The 12,911-nt window shown below is 37.9% G+C and overlaps 1 protein-coding gene across 1 annotated transcript; it reads left to right on the top strand.

Moving 5' to 3' along the window:
* Positions 1-9,618: 9,618 nt before the first annotated feature.
* otulina (OTU deubiquitinase with linear linkage specificity a) lies at positions 9,619-11,856 on the top strand. The gene is made up of 3 exons (XM_070928451.1): positions 9,619-9,773; positions 10,020-10,141; positions 11,284-11,856. The coding sequence occupies exons 1-3, from the start codon at positions 9,660-9,662 to the stop codon at positions 11,705-11,707; spliced, it is 660 nt and encodes a 219-aa protein (XP_070784552.1). The 5' UTR covers positions 9,619-9,659; the 3' UTR covers positions 11,708-11,856.
* The last annotated feature ends 1,055 nt before the right edge of the window (positions 11,857-12,911 follow it).

Below are 12,911 nucleotides of genomic sequence, written 5' to 3'. Positions count from 1 at the left end.
CCTTCACTACACAGAGACTTTTATATCATTTTGATTATATATTCCAGTATTTGAACTAAATTTTCATCTGCACGTCTACAGCAACAGATGAATTATGTTTTTGTTGTATTTTCACCTTTAATACGATTTTGTTTTTATTTTCCAATATTTCATTCTTCATTCTTCTCTAATAAGATTCAAATCTTTGGCCAAGAAACTACATGTCTGCATCCATCCACCAGACAAACATGGAAAAGCAGCAGGCTCCTGCAGGTAGAATATGGATCTGTGCTGAGGCTTAACAATAAAGCTGTAACCAAAACCAAAAAATAAATAAAAAAGACACAGAAAGGAGTTATGCCTTTGCTCAACTTTTCAATGCTGGACCAAAGCTCTATAGTTATGCACATTGTACAGAGAAATAGATTCATGATGTTGACAATCTTTAAAATCTGAGATAAAAGAATTGAAGAGTAGAAATGTACAGTAGTTCATCCAAGGTTTACCTCAGTACTGTTCTTGTGAGAATCATACAAACGCCATACAAGCAGCAGCAGGTCAGTAGAAAAGACAGATGATTACTCTGCACTGTGTGTGTGTCGATGTTCACCTTCAATGTGGAGGGAGAGGCTTGTGTTTTATTATTTATTATTATGTGACACATGATTGTTTTATTTTCGTGAAGCGGTTCCCTGAGCCACATGTGACTCTCTGGTCATCTGTTTTTTATTATTGTTGCATTATTTCTCATTCGTGGTGACGTTCACCTCTCAGTTTTCACAGACCTGTAGACCTGCGTAGAGGAAAAAGGAGATTACAGTGATGTTTGCTCTTAACCCAATTAGGATGATTTGTTGATCACCTTTAAATGCTTTTGTGAAATTTTACTAACACAAACAAACTGGTTTGACGTTTTGTTAATAGTTGAAGAACTCTAAACCAAAGCTGAGGAGCCTGCAGAGGTTGGTTTTCATTTTTTTATAGACTGAAAACTGTACTTAATCTATAGAGCAATATCTGTTTGGTCAGTTAAGCAGCACTTTGTGTATTTCCAAAAAAAGCTTCAAGTATGTCACATTGATTTGTACCATAATTAGTAATAAACAATTGTTTGACATGAACTGTGTGTCCTGTTTTCAGTGGAATGTTTTTTAAAGGTAGATTCTGAACTATAAAGCCAAAACGTAAAACAAAACACGTACTTATTTTACTTATCTGTTTTACCATCTAGACCGCTGCTGCTAGCTCAACTCATGCTAAGAATAAATATGATTACTGATTTTACTGTAATCATGCTGTAATCTGTAATAGAAAACTGAATGAACCAGCATTAATATTAATGTATTCATTGTTCCACATAATTAATGAGGCAGTAACATCAGTTGAATTCAACTATGATGGAGAAAAAACAAACTCCTAGCTAGCTAGCTTAGCAGAGTAGCAGTAAGTGCCATCTCAGATTTTGACTAGTGGAATTTATGTGACTTGGTGTGATTAAGCTGCCTTTAAAACACTGAAATATTATTATATTAATGATTGATCATAGATTTCAAACTTGGTAATTCAATTTGTTATTCCATTTAACTAAGTGAGGAAGTAGTAGTAAATCCAATCATGATGGAAAAAACAGCTCGCTATAGCTAAACTGCTAAAGCTAACTAGCTTAGCAGAGTAGCAGTAAGTGCCATCTCAGCTTTTGACTCTAGTGGAATTTCTGTGATCTGGTTTGGTTAAGGTACCATTGATTACAATCTTGGAAATCCAGTTTCTTATTACATATAACTAAATGAGGCAGTAGCTAAATTCAAGAAACAAGCCCAGCTAGGTTAAACTCCTGCAAAAGGTAACTAGCTAAGCAGAGTAGCTTAAATTGAAATTCATGCAATTTGGGGTGGTTAAACTTTAAATCACATTTTCAGTAGACATGCACTAGCAAAACAGTGATGCATTTAATCCCTGTAACTGATTGTGAAAAAAAGGTTCTTAGAAAACTAGAGTACAACATTTGATTGATTCATAATCGAGAAAAACTGAGTTCATATTCTGTATTTCATTTAAAAAGGGTGATGGAAGCAACACATATAGCGCTAGCTGTAGAGTTTAAAGGTGTCAGTAACACACATATTATAAAAACATCACTGACTTCTCTTTTCATCTTTTTCAACTCTGCACATAAACACGTTTATTGAAAACGTCAAACAAAATCAAACTCGTCCAGACTTTCTCTCTCTGCGAGGTCATGGTCAAGTGCAGCTTAAATCATCCCGTACTCACCTTTCATATTTCAGGTGTTGTGTTATTTGACTTTTAACCTATTGTTGCTGGATATTTGATGTGTTTAATGAGAGAAGAGGTTACAAAAAAGCCTTACATACAATATTTAGCCATTTATTTAGATTTTCTTGGGGTCAGTAGAGAAGAATACATGTCAGGTTTGCTTCTCATCAAAGCTTCATGTGTTTGCTTTGCCTCACCAAATAACAACAAGACAAGTGTAAAGAAGGAGAAATATATAAATAAACGGGGAGAAAGCCTTTTGAAACTAAACTCAAAAGTTTGATACGGCTTCCCTGTCCATGATGCCTTTGAAAAACAGGCAGGCTGCTGAAAAGAAAGTAGTAAATAAATAAATAATAATAATAAAAAGCACAGACAACATAAATTATTAACATTAGACTGAAAACTGATGTTCAAGATGCTTTCTCGTCTTCCTTTCAGCTCTCTCTCTTCCCCCTTCATTTCAAAACACTGGATGTATTTTTGAGTGGTGATGGCTGAGGTGTACACAGCTCAGAGTGAGTTATTTGATGTTCTTTTGTGTTCCATCCGCGCCATTTTCATTGTCTTTCCCATTAACAATGTAATTGTGCAGATGCAGCGCCTGACCCATATCTGTTTTCTCAAACTGTTTGTATTCTGCTGCTGATAAAAGTTTACTTTCTATTGTCTCTCTGCAGCAGCACCACAGCGTTTGAATGAGGAGTAACAGCGCAGTTGAAAGGAATCCTAACGCAGAATTATGGAGTAAATGTCAGACTTTATCAATCATTCTTGGATGTGAATCTCTTAAGAATGTGTCATGCACAAAAGTTTTTGTTCGTCCTATAAGTTAAATAACAAGAAAGTAGTACCCCATTCCTAAAAGATTTTTATCTTAAAAGATTTTAAAAACTTTTCCATGGTGACACTTCCCCCACAGCTTAACTTTAGTGTCTCGATGACAAGAATTTCCTCTCCTCATCCAACATAATCCCAATCTATAGTTTATGACCCGCTTATTCAGTCCAGGACTGAATCAGGACCATAATAACATCTGTTTGGTGATACTTTACGAGCCACTTAGGAACAAATTACTGTAGGAATATGCACCCTGTTAGCACAATATAAAGTGAAATAAAGGCATTGAAACTAGATTTTAAATTGGGGGCCCGACTACAAGATGGGGCCTCAAGATTAGACTGTTATTTCAGCTCATGTTGTGCTATAGATTCATTTAGCACAATCAGATTTATTAAACAAACCTCATTTGCACAGACTGTGATCCTCCTCACCCACACAACTCAAAACGGATCATGACTGGGATCATTTTAAACTCAAGTTGAAACTGTTTTTATATCAGACCTGCAGTCCTGTTTGGGTTTTTTTTAATTGGATTTCACTGTGTTTCTGTTTGTGTTGCTTTGTATCTGTTTTCCTGTTGAGTTGTGTGTTTATTCCAGACTAGATTAGGCTGTAAACTATGTGGCATTGGTCCACACTACACAAGTGTCCTCATAAAACAAACATTAAATAAACAATTAAATAAACATACGACACCCTCTACCTGTGGACCCTTGATCTGGATAAGGAAAACCTGGACAAAAGGAAGGAATCTGATTAGGAAGAGCAACAAAGGAAGGATCCCTCTTTCAGGAACTACTTAGACAGTAGTAGGTCAATAAAAAGTTAAGTATCATATTTGGTACAAGTGCAAGTAGAATATTAAGTAAAGATTAAGCGTAATAAGTGAAAGTTTTGGGCAAAGCGTTCAGTTGAAAGTGGGGACAGTAAACTGGGAAACTAACGCACACAAAGTTTGAGTTAAAATGCAGAATCAAACACAATCTCTTTGTTCAAGTGGGGCAAGCTACATTTTCCACTACTTCTTTTCTTTACTAAGCCGAGGTCTAAGAGCAGTGATACAGCAGTTTGAGGAGTCACACTCAATCCTTTGTGGTGTGTGATGCTTTCCTGATTGTGATTTTCTGAACCTCCGGAGGCTAACAGGAGCAGTTGAGGTCTCCTTAGGAAGGATTTAAAGTGAACCATATTATATATTTATTTTTTCTAAACAGAATCAAACTTGACTTGTTGCAAACTTGACTTGCTGTGATGTAAATTTCCCCGCTGTGGGATTAATAAAAGTCTAAGTCTAAGTCTAAAACATTCCCCGTTCAACCTGCAACCACCTGAAATTGTCCTGAATGGGGAGAAGGAGGCCTGGATAGAAATATTATGACATGTCGGCGCTCCAAATGGATTATGTTTCAATATCAGTCAGGACACAGAAACAGAGAGGTGGAGGTAGAGAGTGCATGTGTTGGATGCAGATGGTTTTAAATTGCTGCCTTTGTTTTCCATCAGGCATGAAGCATTCACTTTCCTTATCTCTCAGACAATGCGCGGTGGGCTGATGTTCTGGGTAAATGAACTGTCTGTACATCCCTCACCCGCCGCTCCTCCGCCTCCTTGTTTTCACTTCCTCCTCAAGGTTGAGATGTTGGTACACTGACTGTGAAGCCCGAGCTGCTCAGGCATCTCCCACTTTGCTGCTCTGCACACCCAGATGCCTCTGGGGGTGCAATTACCAATCCTCACATGCAATCCAGGTCGGCCATGCATATGATCCCTTTTGCTTTCGCTGTTGTTTCTGCCTTTTTTTTTCTCCAGCGTTATTAGCAATGACACACTGTGAGGTATTTGCAGGTAGAGGAGTTAATAGCCCGGGTCTTTACAGAGACACCTGTCTAACTTGAGCAGCTGATTGCATCAACACATACTCCATTTAACTTTCTAGCAGCCCAGTTTTTTTTTTTTTGAATGCATGTCTTTAGGTTGTGATGTCTCTGTTTTCTCGCGGCTCGCACTGTTTCTGTGCAGGAATATTTCTCCCCAAAAAGTCTCACAAAACACTCAGGTGAGACTGTTAGAGCTGCACACCTGCTGTCCTCCTGCCGCCTGCACATACAGTCTATACTCTACATCTCTATATTGTAGAAGACAGTCATCAATAACACTTTTTAAAAGCTCTAATGGCTTGTGCACATACTGAATGCATTTCTGTTGTAATACACTAAGAAACACAAGGACGTGACGATCATAACATTCATAAACTCTGTCGGTGAATAGTTTATAATAGTTTATTTAATAGTTGCAGAGTCTGTGTTTAATCAGCTGCCTGTAAAAGAGCTCTTTGTGTTGACCTCGAGCATCAACACCGTTATTAAGGAGTTTTAATATGACGCATTACATTATGTCCTTTTAAAGTCACTTTAAAGTTTATCCATCTGTAACATTTTCCACTTGAAATCCATCAGGTCGGAGAAGATAAATGAGTTTTGTCCACAAAGAGAAACTTTTATCATGAATGAATCCTGACTTTACCACTAACTCATTTTGTGCTTTCTAACCCATAAGCAGCAAAGGTTGGGAATCACTGGTCTTTTGTATTTAGTGTGACATCTGTGAAGAGAAGTGTCAGTGGATCAGCTGTGGTAAGAAGCATCTCTCATGTGCAGCATGAATAACACAACCAACAACAGAACTTTAGAGTTACAGTTAACCTGCAAAATACCACCAAAGAAGACGCAGAAAGACCACCAGTGATGCAGGGGTTGAAGGTTAAAAGTATGTATCTAGATTAATATAGAGTTCATTATCAGGCTGTGTTCTTTAGCCACCCCACAAATTAAAAAATGTAACTGCTATGACTTCCTGATGATCTCAAATGCACCACAACTTCAGCCACTATCAAATCTAAATGAAAAACTCTGTTGTTCTGCTGTGACTTTGATTGATTGGTTTCTCTACTGCACTTTTATTTCCTTTTGTTGCATCTGGGGTAGCTTACAACTTATTACTGCACTGTAACAGTATTTCAATTAATTTGATCTCATTTTAAAATGCCATTTTATTCAATCTTAATTGATTTGTGTTGCTTATTGTTTTTATCTGTGTTTGAAATGCGCTATATTAATAAAGCTGCCTTTAAAAGTACATTTACTCAGGTGCCTGTACTTTACTTGAGTATTTCCATTTTATGCAGCTTCATACATCTACTCCAAGACATTTGTCTGACAGCTTTAGTTGCTTTTCAGATTACAGTTTTTCAGGCCCTCCCTGTCCATGGAAACCATGTATGTGTGTTCCTTTATGGGTTGGTTGAGAATGTGATGCATTGCTGTAGATTAAACTACCCAACAGTATATAAGTAGTTAGAATCAGCTCAACCTTAAACATCTTCAGCAGTAAAATGCAACAGAGACATTAATGCAGCAGTGATATTAATCCAGAAACATCATATATAATAAACATTTTGTACACATAATGAGTACTTTTGATACTTTAAGTACATTTTGCTGATAATACTAACATACTTTTACTTAAGCAAGGTTTTGAATGCAGTATAGTATTTTCAATGTGTGGTATTAGTACTTTTACATATGTAAAGCCTCTGAATACTTCTTCCTCCACTGCATAAAGGTCCAACTCTCCACGGCTACAACCCTGCCAATGTACATTAGTAATTATAGTAATTACCACTAAATGTGCTACTTAATCTAAAATATGAGGGAAAATAGAAACGTCACACTGCCTGGAACGGATGATTATGAGTTAAAAGCAGCAGATGAAAAGTGAAATAGTTTCCCCTCCTGTCAGGTAGTTTGAAATCAGCGCATGGAAAACCCTTTGGCAAAGTGCAACTCTCCTGCTCATGGGTCATCGCAGCTTTAAGAGCTAGAGGAAAATAACCGGCCCTGCCCTCCATCATCCTCTCATCCTGCTGACCTCTGCGTACGGTATAGTATACTTACAGCACATGCAGAGGGAGAGAGGGGGAGAAAAGAGAATGATTGCATATCTGAAGGCATCAAGAGAGCAGATATGGATGGGAGAGGAGTGACATGGTCGGACACATCTTTGCTTTCTTATTAGTGAGGGCCTGTACGGACACTTTGGTCCTTTTTTTATGGGGCCATGATGAAACCCCTCTTCGTGCATCTGTGGAAAATGGCCAGGGGAAATCACAGATGAGAATCACTCAAAGACAGGGAGATGTCAACAGGCACATAATGATAGCTGATGGCCCCAGAACACTCTCCCCTTTTCCCTCTCAGCCTTACCTGCCCAAGTTGCACTATACTAGAAAACATAATTAGAGGTAAAACAGAGAGACGGAAGCTTTATCTCTGTGTTTTCTGTAAGCAATGCTCTTTGTTTTATACATCTGGGAGTCCTTTTTTTTTTCTCCTTCCCAATCTCTCTTTCACTTCATGGAGAGGAGGAGGAGAAGGAGGAGGAGGAGAGCTCCCTCTGTGAGATGCCAAGGTGCTCCCAGTCCATTGTGCTGCTGGCTGTCAGGTTAAATTAGGGAGTACAGGCTCTGTGAGTGTAAAAAAATCAATACTTGATGGAAGATTGCTCCCCGGAAAATCTGTTTTGATTCCAGGATTAATTCTTGACCAAAGGCTCCTGCAAAATGACATGCCATTAGCCTGAAAATGAACACATTCTGCAGTGGAAATTGGATGGAAATGTGTCAGGTGATTGCCCCGGCTGGTTGTTTTGACTCTGAGCGAGGGGACTGAAGGTGTGGCTGCCGTGAATGAATGAGGCCTCCGGGCCAACTCCATTTCCAGAGCAGAGACAACTCCACCGTGGCCTCAGAGTAGTCTCAAGGCCATTGTTGTCCAGCGGCTGCAAATGCTTTCCAACAAGGTGAAAGGCATTTGCCTGCCGCTCTCTCCTGTGTTTTCCATAAAGCATGGCATGAAGAAAATCTGAAAATAAAACAACATGGATCCTTTTTTTCTTCTTCCTCTCTCTACTCAACAGTGAGGGATAAAGGAAAGGTGAGATGCATTATGGATGAGTGAATAATGTGTTTGTCATGACGGATGACATTTTCTTGTTTAAAAACTTAAACAGGAAGCTGTAAAGATGCACTGGGCAGTGATTTGAAGCGTTCAAGCTGCACTAAACATTTGTATGGATGGAAAAAACAACAACAGGAGGCGTGATTTTTGACACTCTGACAACATGTGTCTGACCAAAACATGTAAGACTCATTTATTTTTTGCTACTTTTTTCTTCCATGTTTTGCTCATCAGTTGTTAATGTTTGCAGAAGGAGAAACATCCATTGTTATGCATTATTCTCCTTTTGTGGAACATTTTTTAATGAAAACATGTTGGTTTCTTGTCTAAAACATGGATCTGTCTTCACATTATTGTGTGTTTTGTTTAATTCCATATACTTATTACCAGTTACATTGAACAAATAGGCATATCAATACACATGTATCACCCATGTGACATTTTTTCATTATTTTCCAGAGTTTTGAGATGCACCAGGACTTTTAGTAACTATATCTATATTGTTATCTTTTCATAAAATAAGAAAAACAGGCTTGTTTTAAGCTTTGTGACATTTTTGAAGATAAATCAATGAGTTTTTAGAGTTTTTCTATCTTCAGACACAGAATTCATAATCCTTTGTTTTATCTGAAAAATCACCAAATATGGAGACACAGGATTTTCACTGCACAGCAACAATAAAGATAACATTGTTTAAAGCCTAGATTAATATAATGTGTGTTTTATGTGTTTTACTGTACTTGTGTTTGTAATAGTGTCTTCATTTGATTAAAAACAAAACCAACAATATAAAACAGTTAAACAAAAATAAATATCAGCAAATGATGATGATGATGATGAGTGGTAAAGCTAAAACTAGGGTGTATGTTTAAGGGTTAAATTGATCTTCCATTATATGTAAACACAGCTGAGCCCTGATGCCTGAGGATGTTTGACGTTGTAGACCACACTCAGTTTTACAGCGAGGCTCTAGCGCCCCCTGCAGGATTAAGACATATAATTATCTGATGTGTAATGTCGCGAGATGGCAGGGTGCACCGCGGCTTCACAGTTTAGCTGTAAACACCACAGAAGAAGGGTGCTTTAAAGGAAAAGTACACCCTAAAAGAAAATACTCAGTATTACCTTTTTTTGCAAGCTTCAAACAGTACAAAAAAAAAAAACATTGGCAAGACTTAAAAATCTGTGAATATAGTTTTGGAAACACTTGACTAAACTACCTAAAGTTGTTAAAACTAGCTCCATTTCGACCAACTATAACAGTATAATTCTGCTTACGCATTCAGGCATCAGTATTTTATTCTATTTTCATACTATAAGTAAATTTTGCTGATAATAGTTCTGGTTTTAGTTAAACCGGATTTTAAATGCAGGACCACTGAAGACTTCAGTAATCCATCACTATGACAACACAGCAGTGGATGTTCTCTTTAAGTCGCAGGATGATGACGTACAGCTCATTAACTAGAAGTTGTCGCTCTTGGCAGGCTGTTCAGGGGAAATATTAACAGCCGTTTTTAAAATAAGTTTTATTTTAAACTCACGATGTCTTGGATCAAAGCTGTTTCGTATAATGGAGAAGATGTGTTCGACGAGAATGCGGACGACCTCAGTTTGCAAAATCAAGAATGGACATCCAACATGAAGAAGCGAGTTAGGGTAAAGCGAATGTAGCTATGTTAGCTTGGTTAGCTACTTTAGCTCACCTCATTAGCTAACCTGTAAATGTGTTGTCGCACTCGCTCTATTTTACTCAAAATGATAAACTTGCGCGTAGATTGTAGTAGTTACTCTTAGTCGGTTCTCTCACCCTCGTATTCTTATTAGTTGTGTGTAACAGAGCTGTAAAGCTAAGGTTAGTATATTAATGTGAGCTTTTACCCTCCTGACTGATGTGATGGACAGGATGGTTATGTGGACGGAGTTGATGCCGGGGAGGAGGCCTCACTTCAGGTCGGTTTCAACATGGGATTCAGGGAAGGAGCAGCTCAGACTGCAGCTGTGGGGCGTCTCAAAGGAGTTGTAAGGTAAACACCATCATGTCATTTATCCCATATGTGATATATCTTCAGGTTAAGGCTGGTTTAGGACAGTAGTCAGGACCAAGGTCAAACTGCTGTCTCAATATGGTTAAAGGTATAACAAAATAATAATCCTTTTTCTGACTTTTCTCCAACTTTGCTCTAGTGAAATACTGGATACTTTTGCATTATTGTGCTTCTAAAAAGTCAGTCAAATGAAACAAAATACAATCTGTGGTTAAACAAAATTCATGAGACACAGCCTTTGATAAAAGGCCACAGATAGACATTGCTTCATTTTAAAGAAGTCACAAGCCAAACATGTTGAGACTAGATTAGTTAATCCTCCTGATCAGATACAGAGTACTACAACTATAACATTTTTGAGATGTAAACTTACGTATGTTGCTGCCACACAGTGTTTACTGTGCTGTTTACACTTTTCAGTTGGTACCATAATTAAAGTATTGAGGCTTGAGGTCCCATTCAGCAGGAACAGTGCTGTAAATTCAGGACAATGTATTTAGGCAATGTAACAACAAATAATATATATAATATATATTGATGTGGTAACATGTCTCCTGATTCAAACACTTTTAAAATCCTGTGTATACTACTACGGGTAGAAAAACATTCTGCTTCTGCTCTCTTATGAGCAGAAGTATTGACCTGTATTGAATGAATGATTCTTTTCTCCATAAAAGCCTTTAAAATGTGTAATTCCCCAAGTGGAGGTAAGAAATTAAAAACAGTGTTTTAATTTAGGGCTGAGCAGTTCCATGTGTTATTGTATATTTTTGTACTTGTGTCACTTTATATATTAAATATAATCAAATTTGTTATAATAGTTGTCTAGTTGGTCAACCAGCTTATCATGTGATTTTATTTTTTCTCTATATATATGAAAAGGGCATTTGTTTATTTAGACAACTTTTCTTTTTTCCCCTGCTTTTTCATTTCTGTGCACTCTTTTAAAAAAACACTCCTAGCTGTAATATTTCTGTCTCTTTCTTGCACAGAAACATCATGACCGTCTTTTGTTGTGGTCTTTATGGAAGACTCTTTTCTGTCCAGCAGATGCCTGTCCCAGTCACTTCTCTGTGCCATTGTTATCTGACACTATTGCCTCTTTGTGTATCGCGTCACAGTGCTATATGGTGCTGGTGCCAGATCCAACATCCGGAAACCCCCATCCCAGCCTCTGTGACTGACCTTCTGCAGCGGGTTTCGCAGCATGAAGACACGGTCATGGACGGCATCAGGAAGTCTTTGGAGAATCCTCCTCCCAGTGTGGGTGTTATCTCTGAGAGCATGGAGGATCTGGAGGTGAAGCAGGCAGATTCAGGCTGCTGTGGAGAGGGTTGTAAAGAAACAGACTGCTGCAGGAGAGGAGAAAAAATGGACCCTGACGTTCCTCAACATCACCAAAAGCTCTGTTCTGGGTCCACTGACTGCTCTTCCAGCTCAAGTGAAAGCCTAAACTACCTCCTGCAGCGCTGCATGGATCTGGTGTTGGAGCTCGGACTGCCACAGGAGCTGATCAGTCACATACAGGAGCTGAAGAACATGTAGTGCAACGGTTTTGGACAATACTTGGACAGACAAATTAACTATGAAACAAAACAGGTTTTGTGTAAATTTCTTACACACAACAATGAAGTGCTTTTGATGTGTATATAATGTAAAATATAATTTTGCATTGATAATTTGTATAAAATGGTTGAAGAATGTTTGAAAATAAAAGATTGCTATATTTTACTGGCAGTACCTGGCCATATATATATTTTGTAATGAAGAATTGCCATTAATTTATATTCTTATGTCTCAGAAATGTTTTGTCCCTTTGCAAAGAATGCGTCCTCATTTAAATTCATATATACAAAAGCATTGCCACATAAGAAAAGATAGATTTGCAAATATTTTCCTATTATCTCATTGGCACAAGAAAAGCCACTGATGGGGTTAAGCTTTAGATAAGTGATAGGAGCACTCCTAAAACAGAGAGACCTGTCATATCAGGAGTTTAAACCCCACATAAAAAACAAACAAAAGCTTCTTTACAAATTTCCTTTAACTTTTCTAGCTAATGATATATCATATTTACATTTTGTTGGGCTGTAACTGACTATTCCCGTAATCAATTCAATTGTTTAGTGTATATATAATATATATAAGATGGCCACCCCAAGTCCCCAGAGCCAAAAGATTTGACTGACCAACAGGTCAAACCAAAAGATATTAAATTTACTGTCATATAAATCATCACATTTGACAAGCTGAAAACAATCGATGAAGACATTTTGATGTTCAATTAACCGATCAATCAATCCACTTAGTGTTTCAGGATTAATATTTTGTTTATGCCAAAATACACCAGGGTTAACGTGAAGTTGTGAGTTTCCGAGGAGCACCTGAACGCAGCAAAACTCTCGGCGCACATGAGTATGACGTCATGCACTCGGACCGAGCCGTGACCTGCTGCTCTGGCTATGCTAGGGGTTCGCACCAACAGATGTTCCGCATAAAATACAGTAAATACACGTTATTTATGAAATGTGCCGCATTAAACGATAATGGTTTAGTAATTATAGAAGGTAACCCGTGTGGCAGCTGTGATTCTCATGAGCGGCGATGAGTCTTTAGTAGCGCATGTTTATATTTGAAGTTTACCTCAGCTAGCTGGCTAGCTAACTTAAGCTTGTTTTCTAGCTAACCAGAAGTGAGACAGGAATTGGAGCTACATGATTGCAAGCTCGTGGAGTTTGTCGCTAATTAA

Source organism: Enoplosus armatus, chromosome 21, assembly GCF_043641665.1.
Source record: "Enoplosus armatus isolate fEnoArm2 chromosome 21, fEnoArm2.hap1, whole genome shotgun sequence".
In the NCBI taxonomy this organism is placed as follows: Eukaryota; Metazoa; Chordata; class Actinopteri; order Centrarchiformes; family Enoplosidae; genus Enoplosus; species Enoplosus armatus.
This window is presented reverse-complemented; position numbering and strand designations above follow the sequence as displayed.

Coding starts and splice junctions, on each gene's coding strand:
- otulina (XM_070928451.1), top strand. CDS start 9,660: ATGTCTTGGATCAAAGCTGTTTCGTATAATGGAGAAGATGTGTTCGAC. Junction 9,774..10,019: donor ACATGAAGAAGCGAGTTAGG/GTAAAGCGAATG, acceptor TGTGATGGACAG/GATGGTTATGTGGACGGAGT. Junction 10,142..11,283: donor CGTCTCAAAGGAGTTGTAAG/GTAAACACCATC, acceptor ATCGCGTCACAG/TGCTATATGGTGCTGGTGCC.